Source organism: Gossypium hirsutum, chromosome A05, assembly GCF_007990345.1.
Source record: "Gossypium hirsutum isolate 1008001.06 chromosome A05, Gossypium_hirsutum_v2.1, whole genome shotgun sequence".
In the NCBI taxonomy this organism is placed as follows: Eukaryota; Viridiplantae; Streptophyta; class Magnoliopsida; order Malvales; family Malvaceae; genus Gossypium; species Gossypium hirsutum.
In genome coordinates, this window is record NC_053428.1 from 87,179,765 (window position 1) to 87,196,270 (window position 16,506).

Consider the following 16,506-nt stretch of genomic DNA (forward strand, 5'->3'; position numbering starts at 1 on the left):
AATTGATAAATAACAAATTTAACCATCGACATTTATGCATTGAGTCAATTTAATTTTGGTTCTAAAAAAAATTAATCTTCAACGTCTACACATTGTGATTTTTTTTTTCAATTTTGATTTTTGTTTGTGACGCTTTCACCTAAAAATCTAAAAAAAAAATCTATCAACTAATTTTGATCGAAAATATATCAAAAATAAAAACACCAAATTCAATATAATAGTTTTCATCTTCTTTTCGTTCTTTTAAAATTAACCATAAATGTCTCAAATAAAAATAAAATTACAAAAAAAATAATTATAAAATGTGTAAATATTAAGAATATTTTTTTAAATTAAGATTAAATTAATTTAATGTATAAATATTAACAGTTAAATTTTAAAAACTGTGAAATTATATTTGTGTCGGTAAAAACGGATGACTAAAGAATTTTGGAATAATGGAATGACTAAAAAAGTTAAAAGGAATTTGACGAGTAACGCTAATAATAACAATAATAATAGTAAGACAACTTTTTGTAGTGTACTTGCTTGGTGTTGCCGCAGCAGTTATGTTTTGTTGCTTGTTTTGGTTAATTTATTTTAAAGTGGTCTATGGGACTTTCTGGGTCCCAACTTTTCTTAGTTATCCTCTGCAAATGCCAACCTGTTCTTTTATTATTATTTTCCGCCATTTTTGCTCTCTTTCAAGCATTTTTTTTTTGCCTAGATCCACTTCTCTCTCTTTGATTTTTAATTACTGCATTTTTGTTTTAATACACAATAAGAACAACTAAGAGATAGAATGTGACTTATCAATCTTTTAACTGAGATCTGTGAGAATTTTTCTATGTACCAAGGTATTGTAAATTTTCAGTAGTTTCCTGGGTTCATTTTTGTTTTCATTTTGAACGTATTTATTGAGTTTTTGTCTTAATAAAAATGTTCAAATTTGGAAACTTTGATATGATTTTTTTTTTTTTGCTTTTAGTGAAGATCTTCTATTTCTGGAATCTGGGTTGTTCTTCATTTCTCAGATTGAATTCATTTTTCTTTTATAAATATTAATTCTCATTGAATTTCATGTTCTTGAAGAACAGGAATTATTTACAGATGGGAAAAAAAGGTGGCTGGCTTTCTATTGTGAAGAAAGCTTTGAGCCCTGAATCCAAGAAATCTCAGGTTTCAATGATTTAATTCATAATTTAATGGATTTCTTTTTTCGGTTTGGGTTTTCTTAGATTTGTTGTTTTTAATTAATTTCAGCACCAAACTCCAAAGCCAAAGAAAAAATGGTTCGGAAAAAGCAAAGATTTGAGCCCTGTGTCTGTGCCTGAAGAAACTGAAGTGATAACTGAAGATGCAAAGCTAAAAGAAGCTGAAAACGAACAAAGCAAACATGCCTACTCTGTGGCTCTTGCCACCGCTGTGGCGGCCGAGGCAGCGGTGGCAGCTGCTCAGGCGGCTGCTGAAGTTGTCCGTCTCACTTCTCAGCCGCGCCATCTGGGGAAGTCAAAGGAGGAAATAGCTGCTATCAGGATTCAAACAGCATTTCGTGGATATTTGGTATATATATATCATTACTTTTCTTTTCTTTTTTGCTTAATTTTGATGTTTTATGTTCTTATTTATTACTTAATGAATTCAAACATTTTTGAAGGATCCGAAAATACATTGTGTTCGCCTGTTCTTTATGTAAACATATACGTATGAACTTTAACTGGATTTTCCATTGTTGTCGTCCATGTCGGTCGGTGCTATTGCTTGAATTGAAAGTTGTTATTGATTTTGAAATGATCGTTGGACATTTTGTTCGTATCGGCCTTTCTTGATGATTACTTGTGGCTAATTATGTTGATGATGATTAGGAAAGGTGTTCTTGAGTGTTGGTGATGTGTAGCATAATCATAATTTCTCCTGAATCATTTGTTTTCTGAGCGATTAATCATATTCATGCTATGAGTTATGGCATTTGAGTTCTCAGGCTAGGAGGGCACTGCGAGCTTTGAGAGGGTTGGTAAGGTTGAAATCGTTGATCAGAGGGCAATCCGTCAAACGCCAAGCAACTACAACGTTAAGATGCATGCAGACTCTAGCTCGTCTGCAGTCTGAGATTTCTGCAAGGAGGATTAGAATGTCAGAAGAGAACCAGGCTCTTCAGCGCCAGCTTCAACAGAAATGCCAGAAAGAGCTCGAGAAGTTGAGAGCTCCCGTAAGTGCCTCGATTTTAGCACATTTTATGCTTTGAGCTCATGATTTCCTAAATCTTCTTCAACTTTTCGGCTTTCCTTGGACCATTTTTTTATGGATCTTGACCCTATTTGGACTTTACTGTACCTTTTACCAAACTCATAACACAATCTGTCCTCTAGAGTTTTGCATACAAAGACTGAATTTCTAGAGAGTTGAGCCCTCATGTTTTTCTTTGAAGTAATTTTCTTCCATTTGATGATCGGTTTTGGTGTATTTTCCACTACCTTCAAAACTCCTTTAGTGAAAGATCCGACCTTCCGGAAAACAATGAAGTTGGTATTACGTATGAGACCTGTCTCATACTGAAAGACTACCTTTCCCAACATTTGGACTTTGTGGAAAACCTTTTAAGGCTGATTTCAGAAGCATTTTACTTATAAGTCCTACTGTTTCTACTATTTAAGCAGAATGTATATGAACGCTGTTGAATCTACGGATTTGTTGTTTAAACATGTAATTTGAAGATGAGAGAAGACTGGAACGATAGTACACAGTCGAAGGAGCAGATCGAAGCAAGACAACAAAATAAGCAAGGAGCTACTATGAAAAGGGAAAGAGCATTGGCTTATGCATACTGTCACCAGGTATCAGGTTCTATTGACTTTTTGTTTGCAAGAATGTAAATAACTGTGTAATGCTTTTCATATTTACAATCCAAATGTAGAATCATGAATCTAAATTTGATAAGAGTTAAATGACCCTTCTTTTTCTTTTCCTTTAACAGCGATCGTGGAAGAACTGTTCTAGATCAGTGAATCAAACATTTATGGATCCGAGTAATTCACACTGGGGTTGGAGTTGGTTAGAGCGATGGATGGCAGCCCGACCATGGGAAGTCCAAAGCACAACTGATAACAATGACCGTGGCTCAGTCAAGAGTATGGGTGCTTGTTCGATATCTATAAGTGAAATCAGCAGAGCTTATTCTCGAAGAGATCTTAACAATGATAACAAACCATCTCCAACACCTCAGAAGTCAAGTCGAGTTCCTAGCCGCCAGTCTCCATCGACTCCACCTTCAAAGGCACCTTCGATTTCATCGGTTTCTGGTAAAACAAGACTGCCAAGTCCGAGAGGAAGTCAATGGGGAGGGTATGAAGACTCAAGGAGCATACTCAGTACCCGGTCTGATCGTTATAGGAGACATAGCATTGCAGGGTCCTCAATGAGAGACGATGAGAGCCTTACAAGCTCACCTGCAGTTCCAAGTTATATGGCACCAACACAGTCCACAAAGGCCAGGTCCCACATACCAAGCCCCTTAGGAAGTGGCACACCAGATAGGAGAGTGGCAGGGTCTGCAAAGAAACGGCTTTTGTTCCCAGCATCCCCAGCCAGTAGTAGGAGACATTCAGAGCCTCCTAAAGTGGACATAAGTGAGGCTAGAAAGAATCAGCATGCACCAAGCAATGGAAGGCAAGTGGCTTGGTGAAGAGTGCAACAAAAGTTAGATTGAATAAACATGGAAGGGTTATTTCAACTTGAAGTTCTTGTAGTGTGGTTGTGATTATCTTTTTCTTCCTAGGTTTTATGATTATTAATTATGAAAGGGTTACTTTTTTCTGGGTGAGATTTAGTTTATTGTTTGTGGTTGACAAACATTCTTAAAAATCTTCAAGTTTAGTTTCAATTCATGAAATTTGTAATTATTATGAGTAGACCCAAATGAATTTATGTCCAACTTTGCTCTCATAATCAATACTTATAATTAACTTATTTACTTTGAATTTAATATTTTGCCTATCTTTAAACAATAAAAAATGACTCCAATTTGATATCTTATAATTTATTTTATATAAACTTTGCAATAAAAAAGTTTTTTATATTATTAAAAAATTAAAATAAATTATTTTTTTTTAAAAAGAGATATTTAAATTATCATATTTATTTTTTATCTAAAACTATTAAAAATTGTTATAAAATAAAGAGAGATGGAGAGAATAAAGAATAAAGAAAATATGAAAGCAATAGAGAATGTACTTTATTGATAAAAACTTCATCAGAGTCTATTTATAGGCATAAAAAATATAAAAGAAGTAGAGATCTAATTCTAATAACTATTAGAATTTAAAGTGCATTAAAACTTTATATTGGTCATGACGGACATCCTCTTAATAAGATATTCATAACACTCCCCCTTGAAAGTCCACTGGTAGATAATGTGCCTCATCAAAACCTTATTAGAAAAAACCATGTGGGATAAAAAACTTAATAAAGGAAAATGTGACAGCCCAAAGTTGACCCTAGTCGGGAAGTGGTTTCGGGACCGCTAAACCGAGTCACCGAAATGTTTGAATGTGATACTTATTGTGTAGAATATGTAATTATGAATGTGTGAAAATTTCAAGCTTCGATTTGGTTGATTGCATGTGAATTTAGTCAATAGGACTTATGTGAGAAAATTCAAAAATGTGATAGGTCAATGTGTGAGGACCTATTAGTGCATGTGGACAAAGGGGGGGACTTGCATGTCAAATTTCCCCCCCCTAATGAGTAGTGGCCGGCCATGACAAGGAATGATGGGCAAAACATGTCATGAAACATGTTTTGTTAATGGAAGAATAAAATAAGGAGTATGGGTAATAAAGAAATGGAAAACAAAAGAAAAAAAAATGTGTGTGTAGTGTTTGTCCCCCCCATTGCCGTGAGCTAAAGAAGAGAAAGGGGGAATTTTGTTCATCCTTTTCTCATCTTCATGCTTGCCAAAACTAGAAAGAAAAACAAAGAAAAAATTTTCTCATCCTTTGGTTCATCCTTGGCCAAAAATTTTAAGGAGGAAAGAAGAAGAAAGGTGAAGAGATTCGGCCATGCATGTAGCTAGGCTAAGGTATGTTTGATGATGTTCCATGAGAGGCATGCATGTTTTAGTTGTTAGCTTGAGTTCTACCTAACCCATGGTCTAAATCTTGCTATGTGATGGAAATGGCACTTGACCATGGATGCATCATTCTTGGTTGATGTTTGATGTTGTGGTGATGAGGCATGAGGATGAGTTAAGATTCGGCCTAGGTGGAGGTTGTGTTAATGCCATTGCATGCAAAATATGAAGCTTGTTAATGATGCATGTGATGATGGCTTGATGATTCTTGAACCTCCTTTTTAGCATTTTTGTGTGAGCACATATGTGCATTGGTTGCTAAATGGAGAAGAATCGGCTAGCAAGATGTGTGCTAAGGCCGAATGTAACTTTGCATGTTAATGAGCAATGCATGTGTTAAATTGATGAAAAGGGGGAGGATGCTTTACTAGTGTGTATATGTGTGTATTAAGTGTTGAAATCGACCCCAAAAATGGACATGCATATTCGGCCAAGGGGAAAGAAATTAGCTAATATGTTGTGTTGATGCATGATTTTTGCATGTATGAGACTTTAATGTCTAATGTATAAATATGGGCTAAGTGCCTTGTGTTCATCTTTTGATGCCTAAATGATGAAATCAATTTATTTGTTTGATTAAGCTCAAGAGCAAAGGGGAAATAAAACCGATAAAGGGAAGGAAAAAGTGGTTGAATAGCTAGCGGAATCGTTCGACAACACCCGAGGTAAGTTCTTGAGTAAGAGAGCTTAAATTACAATGTGATTAAATCATGCTCTATGTGTGGCTATTGAGCCGAATGTGCAAGGACGATATGTGTCTTGTGTTTGAGTTTCGCAAATGAAAATGAAATGTGAATGTGCATGATTAATTGAATGCTGTCCGGGCTAAGTCCCGAAGGCTTTGTGCTAAGTGAATATATCCGGATTAAGATCCGAAGGCCTTTGTGCGAGATACTAAATCCGGGTTAAGTCCCGAAGGCATTCGTGCGAGTTGTTAAATCCGGGTTAAGTCCCGAAGGCATTCGTACGAGTTGTTAAATCCGGGTTAAGTCCCGAAGGCATTCGTGCAAATTGTTAAATCCGGGTTATGTCCCGAAGGCATTGTGTGAGTTACTAAATCCGGGCTATGTCCCGAAGGCATTTGAACGAGGAGCTATATCCGGTTAAATCCCGAAGGTACGTGATTTGGTAATGAATGAGCTTGCTGTAAAATTCCAGCGAATACTCGAAAAACATCCCAATATGGGGATATGTTACGTATGTGTTGAATTTAATCGAGCCCTTACAAATAAATGTTCGCTCAGTTGATAAACGAGCTATCGGCCTTCGGCTAAGTTAGTCTATTGTGTATGTGCATAAGGGTTGTTAATGTTGTGAAGCAAGTTTAATATCGATAAATTGCGTATTATGAAATATTCCGTTTAGCTAAATGTGTGATATTCTTTGTTTATGCTGGAATTCCTTGCTCAAACTTACTAAGCATAAATTGCTTACTCGTTACATTGCTCCTCTGTTTTATAGATTTTTGGTTCTCCAGCTATCGGACTCGGGATCTTGAAGTCGAAGTCGCCCACACTATCAAAGGCTCTTTTGGGTACTATTTTGGTTGGATTTTGATATGGCATGTATAGGACTACCCATTGTTGTCTTTCGAGTACTTTATGAAATGTATAAGTGTACAGCCATGCGAAAATGGCTTGTAGAAGTGGGGTATGGCATTAGACCATTCGTGTTTATGAATGTATAGATGGTTTCATGATGTAACTATAGTTGGAATGGAAGTGTTGAGCAAATGATCAGCCACTGGAATGGCTAAGTATGATCATATGTGGGCTTATGTATGACAAGGCCCTAGTTGGTCCATGAAACCCCAAATTAGGTAGGGTTTACTTTGAAAACAGAAGCTGATAGCAGCAGTGGTGTGGATTGGAAAAATCACAAGAATTCGTAGGAGTGAAATTAAATAGTGAATAAATTATGTAATCGAACCTTGATGAATCTACTTTCATATGGAAGTAACGAAACAATCATAGGAACAGTACAGTAAGAGATATTCGGGTTCTTGTGGAACAGGGCCAGAACAGTTTCTGGATTCCCTGTTCCGACTTTGGAAATTCACTATAAATTGACCAGAGATAATTAGGGGTCATACCATATATTTATGGATTCCTCTCTGAGTCTAGTTTCCATAGAAACAAACGGCATCAGTATTGAAGCTCTGTGCAGAGAGATATCCAAGTCGTAATGGGAAAAGGTCAGTGTAGTCGACTCCTGTAACATGGGAGACTTTAACTAATAAACTGTACTAATTGGCCCGACCAAAAATTCTAGAAAAAAATACATAGGTGGGGACATGAGTCTAGTTTCAGGGAAAAATCACAAAACTGATTTTCGAGTTGTGAAACTCAAGATATGATTTTTGAAGCGACTAGTACTCTGACTGGGCAGTGTCTGGAAAATTTTTTTTCAAAGTCTGTTAACATCTCGTGTCCGACTCCGGTGTCAGTCTCGGGTTCGGGGTGTTACATTTATTGGTATCAGAGCTACGGTTTAGTCGATTCTAGGACTACCGTAATGTTTTGGGTCTTGCTATACATGCCATTTTATGTGATTACTTGATAGTGTGGTGATTTCTGACCATCGTAAATGTGTTTATTTATAGTAATGGATCCCGATCGTGACCGAGAGGTAGCTGATGATCTTGAGAGTGTAGCGCCTGCTCCCGCACAAGGGACAGTGCCGGCAAACTCTCAACCTAATGCTAGTAATCAGAATGATGAAGCTAGACAAGCATTCTATAGCGTGATGAATGATTGGTTTAACCAATACATTCGAACTAATATGGCTGTTCCACAACCTCCATTCCCGACAAATACTACCCCCGCACCTACAATACCACCGGTAACGGACCAAATAAGGTCAAATAAGCCCCCAGTTGACAGAATCCGAAAACATGGGGCTACTGAATTTAAGGCTATGGATAGCGATGATGCCGAGCAAGCTGAATTTTGGCTGGACAACACTATCCGGGTACTCGATGAGCTATCTTGTACACCCGATGAATGCCTAAAGTGTGCTATCTCCTTGCTACGTGATTCTGCCTACTATTGGTGGAGTACTCTGACTTCTATTGTGCCCCGAGAGCAAGTAACTTGGGAGTTTTTCCAAACTGAGTTTCGGAAAAAGTATATCAGTCAGAGATTTGTTGATCAAAAACGGAAGGAATTTCTTGAGCTTAAGCAAGGCTCCATGTCGGTTACTGATTACGAGCGAAAATTTGTTAGACTTAGCAAATACGCTCGGGAATGTGTTTCGTCCGAAGCTATTATGTGTAAACGCTTCGAGGATGGGCTGAATGAAGATATAAAAATGTTCGTTGGCGTTCTTGAAATACGAGAGTTCGTGGTACTTGTTGAACGAGCTTGTAAAGCCGAAGAGCTTAGAAAAGAAAAGCAAAGAGTTGATGAGGGAACTGGAGAGTTTCGTAAAAGGTCCTCGGGAAGGTCTCTTCAACAGACATCGAAGAGATTTCGAGATGATGCGGGCCAGTTTAGAGGCACTTCGGGCCTTTTTGGACGAGATCGTGATCGACCCCCTGTGGGTACACGAGGCACTTCGGTCGCCAGTGTTGGGAATGAACGTCGAGACAGGACGAAATGCCGATATTGCGGTAAATGGCATTCGGGGAGTTGTAGATTTCCTGACCGCTCCTGTTATAAATGCGGATCAGTGGACCACTTCATTAAAGATTGCCCGAGGTTGTCGGGACAGAATGCAAATCAGAGTGGGAGACCGGGTGCTACCACTGCTCGAGGTAGACCATCTGGAATATGGGCAATGCTGGTGGTGGTCAGAGAGGATCTAGAGATGGTATAACCAGATCCGAAGCCCGTGCGCCTGCTAGAGCTTATGCTATACGTGCCCGCGAGGATGCTTCTTCGCCTGATGTTATTACCGGTACATTCACTCTCTTTGATACTAATGTAATTGCTTTGATTGACCCCGGTTCTACTCATTCTTACATATGTGAAACCTTAGCCTCCAGTAAGACTTTACCTATTGAGTCTACTGAGTTCGTAATTCGGGTGTCAAATCCCTTGGGTCGTTACGTGCTTGTCGACAAAGTGTGCAAGAAATGTCCCCTGGAAATTCGAGGTTCCTGTTTCCCGGCGAACTTGATGCTTTTGCCGTTTGATGAATTTGATGTTATCCTTGGTTTGGATTGGTTGACCGCGCATGATGCGATTGTGAATTGCAAGAGCAAGACTATTGATTTGAGATGCGCAAATAACGAAGTAGTCCGAATTGAGTCTGCGGACTTGGAGGGGATGCCAGCTGTAATATCAGCAATGTTGGCACAGAAATATGTAAGAAAAGGGTGCGAAGCATACCTTGCGTATGTACTTGGTGACAAAGAATTAGAAAAGAGACCCGAATCTGTGTCGGTGGTTTGTGAATACCTGGATGTTTTTCCGGAAGAATTACCGGGTTTACCACCTGTTCGGGAGGTAGAGTTTGGTATTGAGCTTGTACCTGGGACTACGCCGATTTCGATAGCTCCGTATCGTATGGCACCAACTGAGTTAAAGGAGTTGAAGGCTCAGTTGCAAGAACTGACGGATAGAGGTTTCGCTCGACCAAGTTTCTCACCTTGGGGTGCACCAGTATTGTTCGTGAAAAAGAAGGACGGAACCATGAGGTTGTGCATTGACTATCGTCAGCTGAATAAAGTGACGATAAAGAACAAATATCCGTTGCCGCGCATCGATGATTTGTTCGACCAACTGAAGGGAGCCTCAGTGTTCTCAAAAATAGATTTGAGATCGGGCTATTATCAATTGCGAATTCGAGATCCAAATATTCCCAAAACTGCCTTCAGAACGAGATATGGTCACTACGAATTCTTAGTGATGCCGTTTGGGCTCACTAATGCCCCTGCGGTATTTATGGATTTGATGAATCGGATCTTCAGACCGTATTTGGATCAGTTCGTAGTTGTGTTCATTGATGACATTTTGGTCTATTCAAGAGATGAGACCGAGCATGCTGAGCATCTGAGGCTAGTGCTGCAAATTTTGCGGGATAAGCAGTTATATGCTAAGTTCAGTAAGTGTGAGTTCTGGTTAAGAGAGGTTAGCTTCTTGGGTCATGTGGTATCCGCGTCGGGTATTCGAGTTGACCCAAACAAAATTTCAGCCATACTTGACTGGAAACCTCCGAGAAATATTACTGAAGTTCGGAGCTTTTTGGGGCTCGCCGGTTATTACCGACGATTTGTGAAAGGTTTCTCGATGATAGCCACACCAATGACGAAGCTACTTCAAAAGGATGTTAAGTTCGAGTGGACGGAGAAATGTCAGAAAAGTTTCAACCAACTGAAAACTCATTTGACTGAAGCTCCAATTTTGGTGCAACCCGAATCAGGTAAAGAGTTTGTCATTTATAGTGACGCATCCCTACTTGGGTTGGGTTGCGTATTGATGCAAGAAGGTCGAGTCGTGGCCTATGCGTCGAGACAATTGAAGCCTCACGAGAGGAATTATCCGACCCATGATCTCGAACTAGCTGCCATCGTGTTTGCTTTAAAAATATGGCGACATTATCTGTTTGGTGAGAAGTGCCATGTATTTTCGGATCACAAAAGTCTCAAATATTTGATGACTCAACGAGACTTGAATCTGCGACAAAGACGTTGGCTTGAGTTGTTGAAAGATTACGAGCTTGTCATTGATTACCACCCGGGAAAGGCTAACGTGGTTGCGGACGCCTTAAGCCGGAAGTCATTGTTTGCCTTACGAGCGATGAACGTGCATTTGTCTGTTCTACCAGACAGTGTGTTAGTAGCTGAATTAAAAGCTAAACCATTATTGACTCACCAAATTCGTGAAGCTCAGAAAGTCGATGATGAATTGGTTGCAAAACGGGCTAAGTGTTTTCCGAACGAGGAATCGGAGTTTCAAATTGATGATGATGATTGTTTGAGGTTCAGAAATCGTTTGTGTGTTCCAAGGAATTCGGAACTCATTTCGATGATTCTGAACGAAGCCCATTGTAGCCGAATGTCAATTCACCCGGGGAGTACGAAAATGTACAACGATTTGAAACATCAATTTTGGTGGCATGGTATGAAACGGGACATCTCTGACTTTGTTTCGAGATGTTTAATATGTCAACAAGTGAAAGCGGAACATCAAGTGCCTTCAGGATTACTCCAGCCGATCATGATACCCGAGTGGAAATGGGATCGAGTCACAATGGACTTTGTGTCCGGACTGCCTTTGTCAGCAAGTAAGAAGGATGCGATATGGGTTATTGTTGATAGACTGACTAAGTCGGCTCATTTCATCCCCGTACGTACGGATTTTTCATTGGATAAACTAGCTGAATTGTACGTTTATCAAATTGTGAGATTACACGGGGTACCTGTTTCTATCGTGTCGGATAGAGATCCGAGATTCACCTCACGATTTTGGAAGAAATTGCAAGAAGCTCTGGGTACCAAGCTGCATTTTAGCACTGCTTTTCACCCCCAAACCGATGGTCAATCCGAGAGGATAATTCAGATACTTGAGGATATGTTGAGATGTTGCATCCTCGAGTTCAGTAGTTCATGGGAACGGTATTTACCTTTGGTTGAATTCGCTTACAACAATAGTTTTCAATCAAGTATTAAGATGGCACCTTACGAGGCTTTGTACGGTCGTAAATGCCGTACACCATTGTTTTGGACCGAGCTCGGTGAAAGCAAAATTTTCGGAGTTGATTTGATTAGAGATGCTGAACAGAAAGTAAAGGTAATCCGTGAAAGTCTGAAGGTAGCCACGGATCGTCAGAAATCGTACGCAGATTTGAAACGAAAAGACATCGAGTATCAGGTGGGAGACAAAGTGTTCCTTAAGGTTTCACCTTGGAAAAAGATACTCAGGTTCGGCCGTAAGGGCAAGTTGAGCCCAAGATTCATTGGGCCGTACGAAATCTCCGAACGAGTTGGTCCGGTTGCGTATAGATTGATTTTGCCCCCGGAGCTTGAAAAGATTCATGACGTCTTTCATGTTTCGATGCTTCGACGCTATCGATCTGATCCATCGCACATAATTAGCTCATCGGAGGTTGAAATTCAAGTCGACATGAGCTATGAAGAAGAACCGATGCGTATCCTAGCTCGTGAAGTGAAGGAGTTGCGAAACAAAAGAGTTCCGCTAGTAAAGGTGTTATGGCTCAAACACGGGATCGAGGAAGCTACTTGGGAGACCGAGAGCTCGATGAAAGAACGATACCCAAACCTATTTACCGGTAAGATTTTCGGGGACGAAAATTTCTTAAGTGGGGGAGAGTTGTGACAGCCCAAAGTTGACCCTAGTCGGGAAGTGGTTTCGGGACCGCTAAACCGAGTCACCGAAATGTTTGAATGTGATACTTATTGTGTAGAATATGTAATTATGAATGTGTGAAAATTTCAAGCTTCGATTTGGTTGATTGCATGTGAATTTAGTCAATAGGACTTATGTGAGAAAATTCAAAAATGTGATAGGTCAATGTGTGAGGACCTATTAGTGCATGTGGACAAAGGGGGGACTTGCATGTCAAATTTCCCCCCCCTAATGAGTAGTGGCCGGCCATGACAAGGAATGATGGGCAAAACATGTCATGAAACATGTTTTGTTAATGGAAGAATAAAATAAGGAGTATGGGTAATAAAGAAATGGAAAACAAAAGAAAAAAAAATGTGTGTGTAGTGTTTGTCCCCCCATTGCCGTGAGCTAAAGAAGAGAAAGGGGGAATTTTGTTCATCCTTTTCTCATCTTCATGCTTGCCAAAACTAGAAAGAAAAACAAAGAAAAAATTTTCTCATCCTTTGGTTCATCCTTGGCCAAAAATTTTAAGGAGGAAAGAAGAAGAAAGGTGAAGAGATTCGGCCATGCATGTAGCTAGGCTAAGGTATGTTTGATGATGTTCCATGAGAGGCATGCATGTTTTAGTTGTTAGCTTGAGTTCTACCTAACCCATGGTCTAAATCTTGCTATGTGATGGAAATGGCACTTGACCATGGATGCATCATTCTTGGTTGATGTTTGATGTTGTGGTGATGAGGCATGAGGATGAGTTAAGATTCGGCCTAGGTGGAGGTTGTGTTAATGCCATTGCATGCAAAATATGAAGCTTGTTAATGATGCATGTGATGATGGCTTGATGATTCTTGAACCTCCTTTTTAGCATTTTTGTGTGAGCACATATGTGCATTGGTTGCTAAATGGAGAAGAATCGGCTAGCAAGATGTGTGCTAAGGCCGAATGTAACTTTGCATGTTAATGAGCAATGCATGTGTTAAATTGATGAAAAGGGGAGGATGCTTTACTAGTGTGTATATGTGTGTATTAAGTGTTGAAATCGACCCCAAAAATGGACATGCATATTCGGCCAAGGGGAAAGAAATTAGCTAATATGTTGTGTTGATGCATGATTTTTGCATGTATGAGACTTTAATGTCTAATGTATAAATATGGGCTAAGTGCCTTGTGTTCATCTTTTGATGCCTAAATGATGAAATCAATTTATTTGTTTGATTAAGCTCAAGAGCAAAGGGGAAATAAAACCGATAAAGGGAAGGAAAAAGTGGTTGAATAGCTAGCGGAATCGTTCGACAACACCCGAGGTAAGTTCTTGAGTAAGAGAGCTTAAATTACAATGTGATTAAATCATGCTCTATGTGTGGCTATTGAGCCGAATGTGCAAGGACGATATGTGTCTTGTGTTTGAGTTTCGCAAATGAAAATGAAATGTGAATGTGCATGATTAATTGAATGCTGTCCGGGCTAAGTCCCGAAGGCTTTGTGCTAAGTGAATATATCCGGATTAAGATCCGAAGGCCTTTGTGCGAGATACTAAATCCGGGTTAAGTCCCGAAGGCATTCGTGCGAGTTGTTAAATCCGGGTTAAGTCCCGAAGGCATTCGTGCGAGTTGTTAAATCCGGGTTAAGTCCCGAAGGCATTCGTGCAAATTGTTAAATCCGGGTTATGTCCCGAAGGCATTGTGTGAGTTACTAAATCCGGGCTATGTCCCGAAGGCATTTGAACGAGGAGCTATATCCGGTTAAATCCCGAAGGTACGTGATTTGGTAATGAATGAGCTTGCTGTAAAATTCCAGCGAATACTCGAAAAACATCCCAATATGGGGATATGTTACGTATGTGTTGAATTTAATCGAGCCCTTACAAATAAATGTTCGCTCAGTTGATAAACGAGCTATCGGCCTTCGGCTAAGTTAGTCTATTGTGTATGTGCATAAGGGTTGTTAATGTTGTGAAGCAAGTTTAATATCGATAAATTGCGTATTATGAAATATTCCGTTTAGCTAAATGTGTGATATTCTTTGTTTATGCTGGAATTCCTTGCTCAAACTTACTAAGCATAAATTGCTTACTCGTTACATTGCTCCTCTGTTTTATAGATTTTTGGTTCTCCAGCTATCGGACTCGGGATCTTGAAGTCGAAGTCGCCCACACTATCAAAGGCTCTTTTGGGTACTATTTTGGTTGGATTTTGATATGGCATGTATAGGACTACCCATTGTTGTCTTTCGAGTACTTTATGAAATGTATAAGTGTACAGCCATGCGAAAATGGCTTGTAGAAGTGGGGTATGGCATTAGACCATTCGTGTTTATGAATGTATAGATGGTTTCATGATGTAACTATAGTTGGAATGGAAGTGTTGAGCAAATGATCAGCCACTGGAATGGCTAAGTATGATCATATGTGGGCTTATGTATGACAAGGCCCTAGTTGGTCCATGAAACCCCAAATTAGGTAAGGTTTACTTTGAAAACAGAAGCTGATAGCAGCAGTGGTGTGGATTGGAAAAATCACAAGAATTCGTAGGAGTGGAATTAAATAGTGAATAAATTATGTAATCGAACCTTGATGAATCTACTTTCATATGGAAGTAACGAAACAATCATAGGAACAGTACAGTAAGAGATATTCGGGTTCTTGTGGAACAGGGCCAGAACAGTTTCTGGATTCCCTGTTCCGACTTTGGAAATTCACTATAAATTGACCAGAGATAATTAGGGGTCATACCATATATGTATGGATTCCTCTCTGAGTCTAGTTTCCATAGAAACAAACGGCATCAGTATTGAAGCTCTGTGCAGAGAGATATCCAAGTCGTAATGGGAAAAGGTCAGTGTAGTCGACTCCTGTAACATGGGAGACTTTGACTAATAAACTGTACTAATTGGCCCGACCAAAAATTCTAGAAAAAAATACATAGGTGGGGACATGAGTCTAGTTTCAGGGAAAAATCACAAAACTGATTTTCGAGTTGTGAAACTCAAGATATGATTTTTGAAGCGACTAGTACTCAGACTGGGCAGTGTCTGGAAAATTTTTTTTCAAAGTCTGTTAACATCTCGTGTCCGACTCCGGTGTCAGTCTCGGGTTCGGGGTGTTACAGAAAAAGAGTATACAATCTTCTATTACAAGCTGCCTTGTTAAAAACCTTTACCCTGAAAAACCAATGGGACAAAACCTTGGTTAAAGGAAAAGAGTACAATTTGTTTTTAGACTCCCCCTAATGGCAACATTACATTATATCTTTTAGTTAAAGCATTCCAATCTTATGTAGTAGTCTTTCAAATGTTGAAGTTGGTAATACCTTAGTAAAAAGATCTGTTAAATTTTCACTAGAACGAATTTGTTGAACATTTATATCACCTCTTTTCTCAAGATCATGGGTGAAGAATAATTTTGGAGAAATATGTTTCATTCTATCACCTTTAATATAATCACCCTTCAATTGAGTTATACATACTGCATTATCTTCATATAAGATAGTTGGCATCTTTTTCTATAAAGGTAAATTACATATCTTTTGGATATATTGGGTCAATAATTTTAGCCAAACACACTCTCAACTTAACTCATGCATTGCAATTATTTCTGCATGATATGAAGAAGCAGTAGCTAATGTTTGCTTTGTTGAACGCCATGATATGGCAGTTTCCCCACATGTAAATAAATATCTTGTTTGAGATTGACCTTTATGTGGATCTGATAAGTATCCAGCATCAACATAGCCAACTAATAAGGATTTTGAATCATTTGAATAAAATAACCCCATATCAATGGTCCCTCTGAAATATCTAAATACATATTTAATTCTATTCCAATGTCTACGTGTTGGAGAAGAACTAAATCTTGTTAACAAGTTTACAGTGAAAGCTATATCAGGTCTTATGTTGTTTACAAGATACATCAATGCCCCTATGGCACTTAGATATGGTACTTCAAGACCAAGAAACTCTTCATTATTCTCGCAAGGACAAAATTGATCTTTATTCACATCTAACAATCGTACAACCATAGCAGTACTTAATGGGTGTACTTTATCCATATAAAAAAATTTAATATCTTGTCCATATAAGTTTATTAATGAACATAAATTTCATCTTTTAAAT

At 38.9% G+C, this 16,506-nt stretch overlaps 1 protein-coding gene across 2 annotated transcripts; it reads left to right on the top strand.

The window, feature by feature from the left end:
• Positions 1-526: 526 nt before the first annotated feature.
• LOC107957146 (protein IQ-DOMAIN 1) lies at positions 527-3,945 on the top strand. 2 transcript variants are annotated; one of them, XM_041112573.1, is made up of 6 exons: positions 527-836; positions 1,077-1,158; positions 1,243-1,542; positions 1,961-2,188; positions 2,694-2,813; positions 2,954-3,945. In XM_041112573.1, exons 2-6 carry the CDS (start codon positions 1,090-1,092, stop codon positions 3,659-3,661), a joined length of 1,425 nt encoding a protein of 474 aa, XP_040968507.1. In that variant the 5' UTR covers positions 527-836; positions 1,077-1,089; the 3' UTR covers positions 3,662-3,945. The 2 variants fall into 2 exon arrangements, with proteins under 2 accessions (XP_040968507.1, XP_040968508.1); XM_041112574.1 differs by having other exon boundaries at positions 580-836; positions 1,072-1,158.
• The last annotated feature ends 12,561 nt before the right edge of the window (positions 3,946-16,506 follow it).

Coding starts and splice junctions, on each gene's coding strand:
- LOC107957146 (XM_041112573.1), top strand. CDS start 1,090: ATGGGAAAAAAAGGTGGCTGGCTTTCTATTGTGAAGAAAGCTTTGAGC. Junction 1,543..1,960: donor CAGCATTTCGTGGATATTTG/GTATATATATAT, acceptor TTGAGTTCTCAG/GCTAGGAGGGCACTGCGAGC. Junction 2,814..2,953: donor CTTATGCATACTGTCACCAG/GTATCAGGTTCT, acceptor TTCCTTTAACAG/CGATCGTGGAAGAACTGTTC.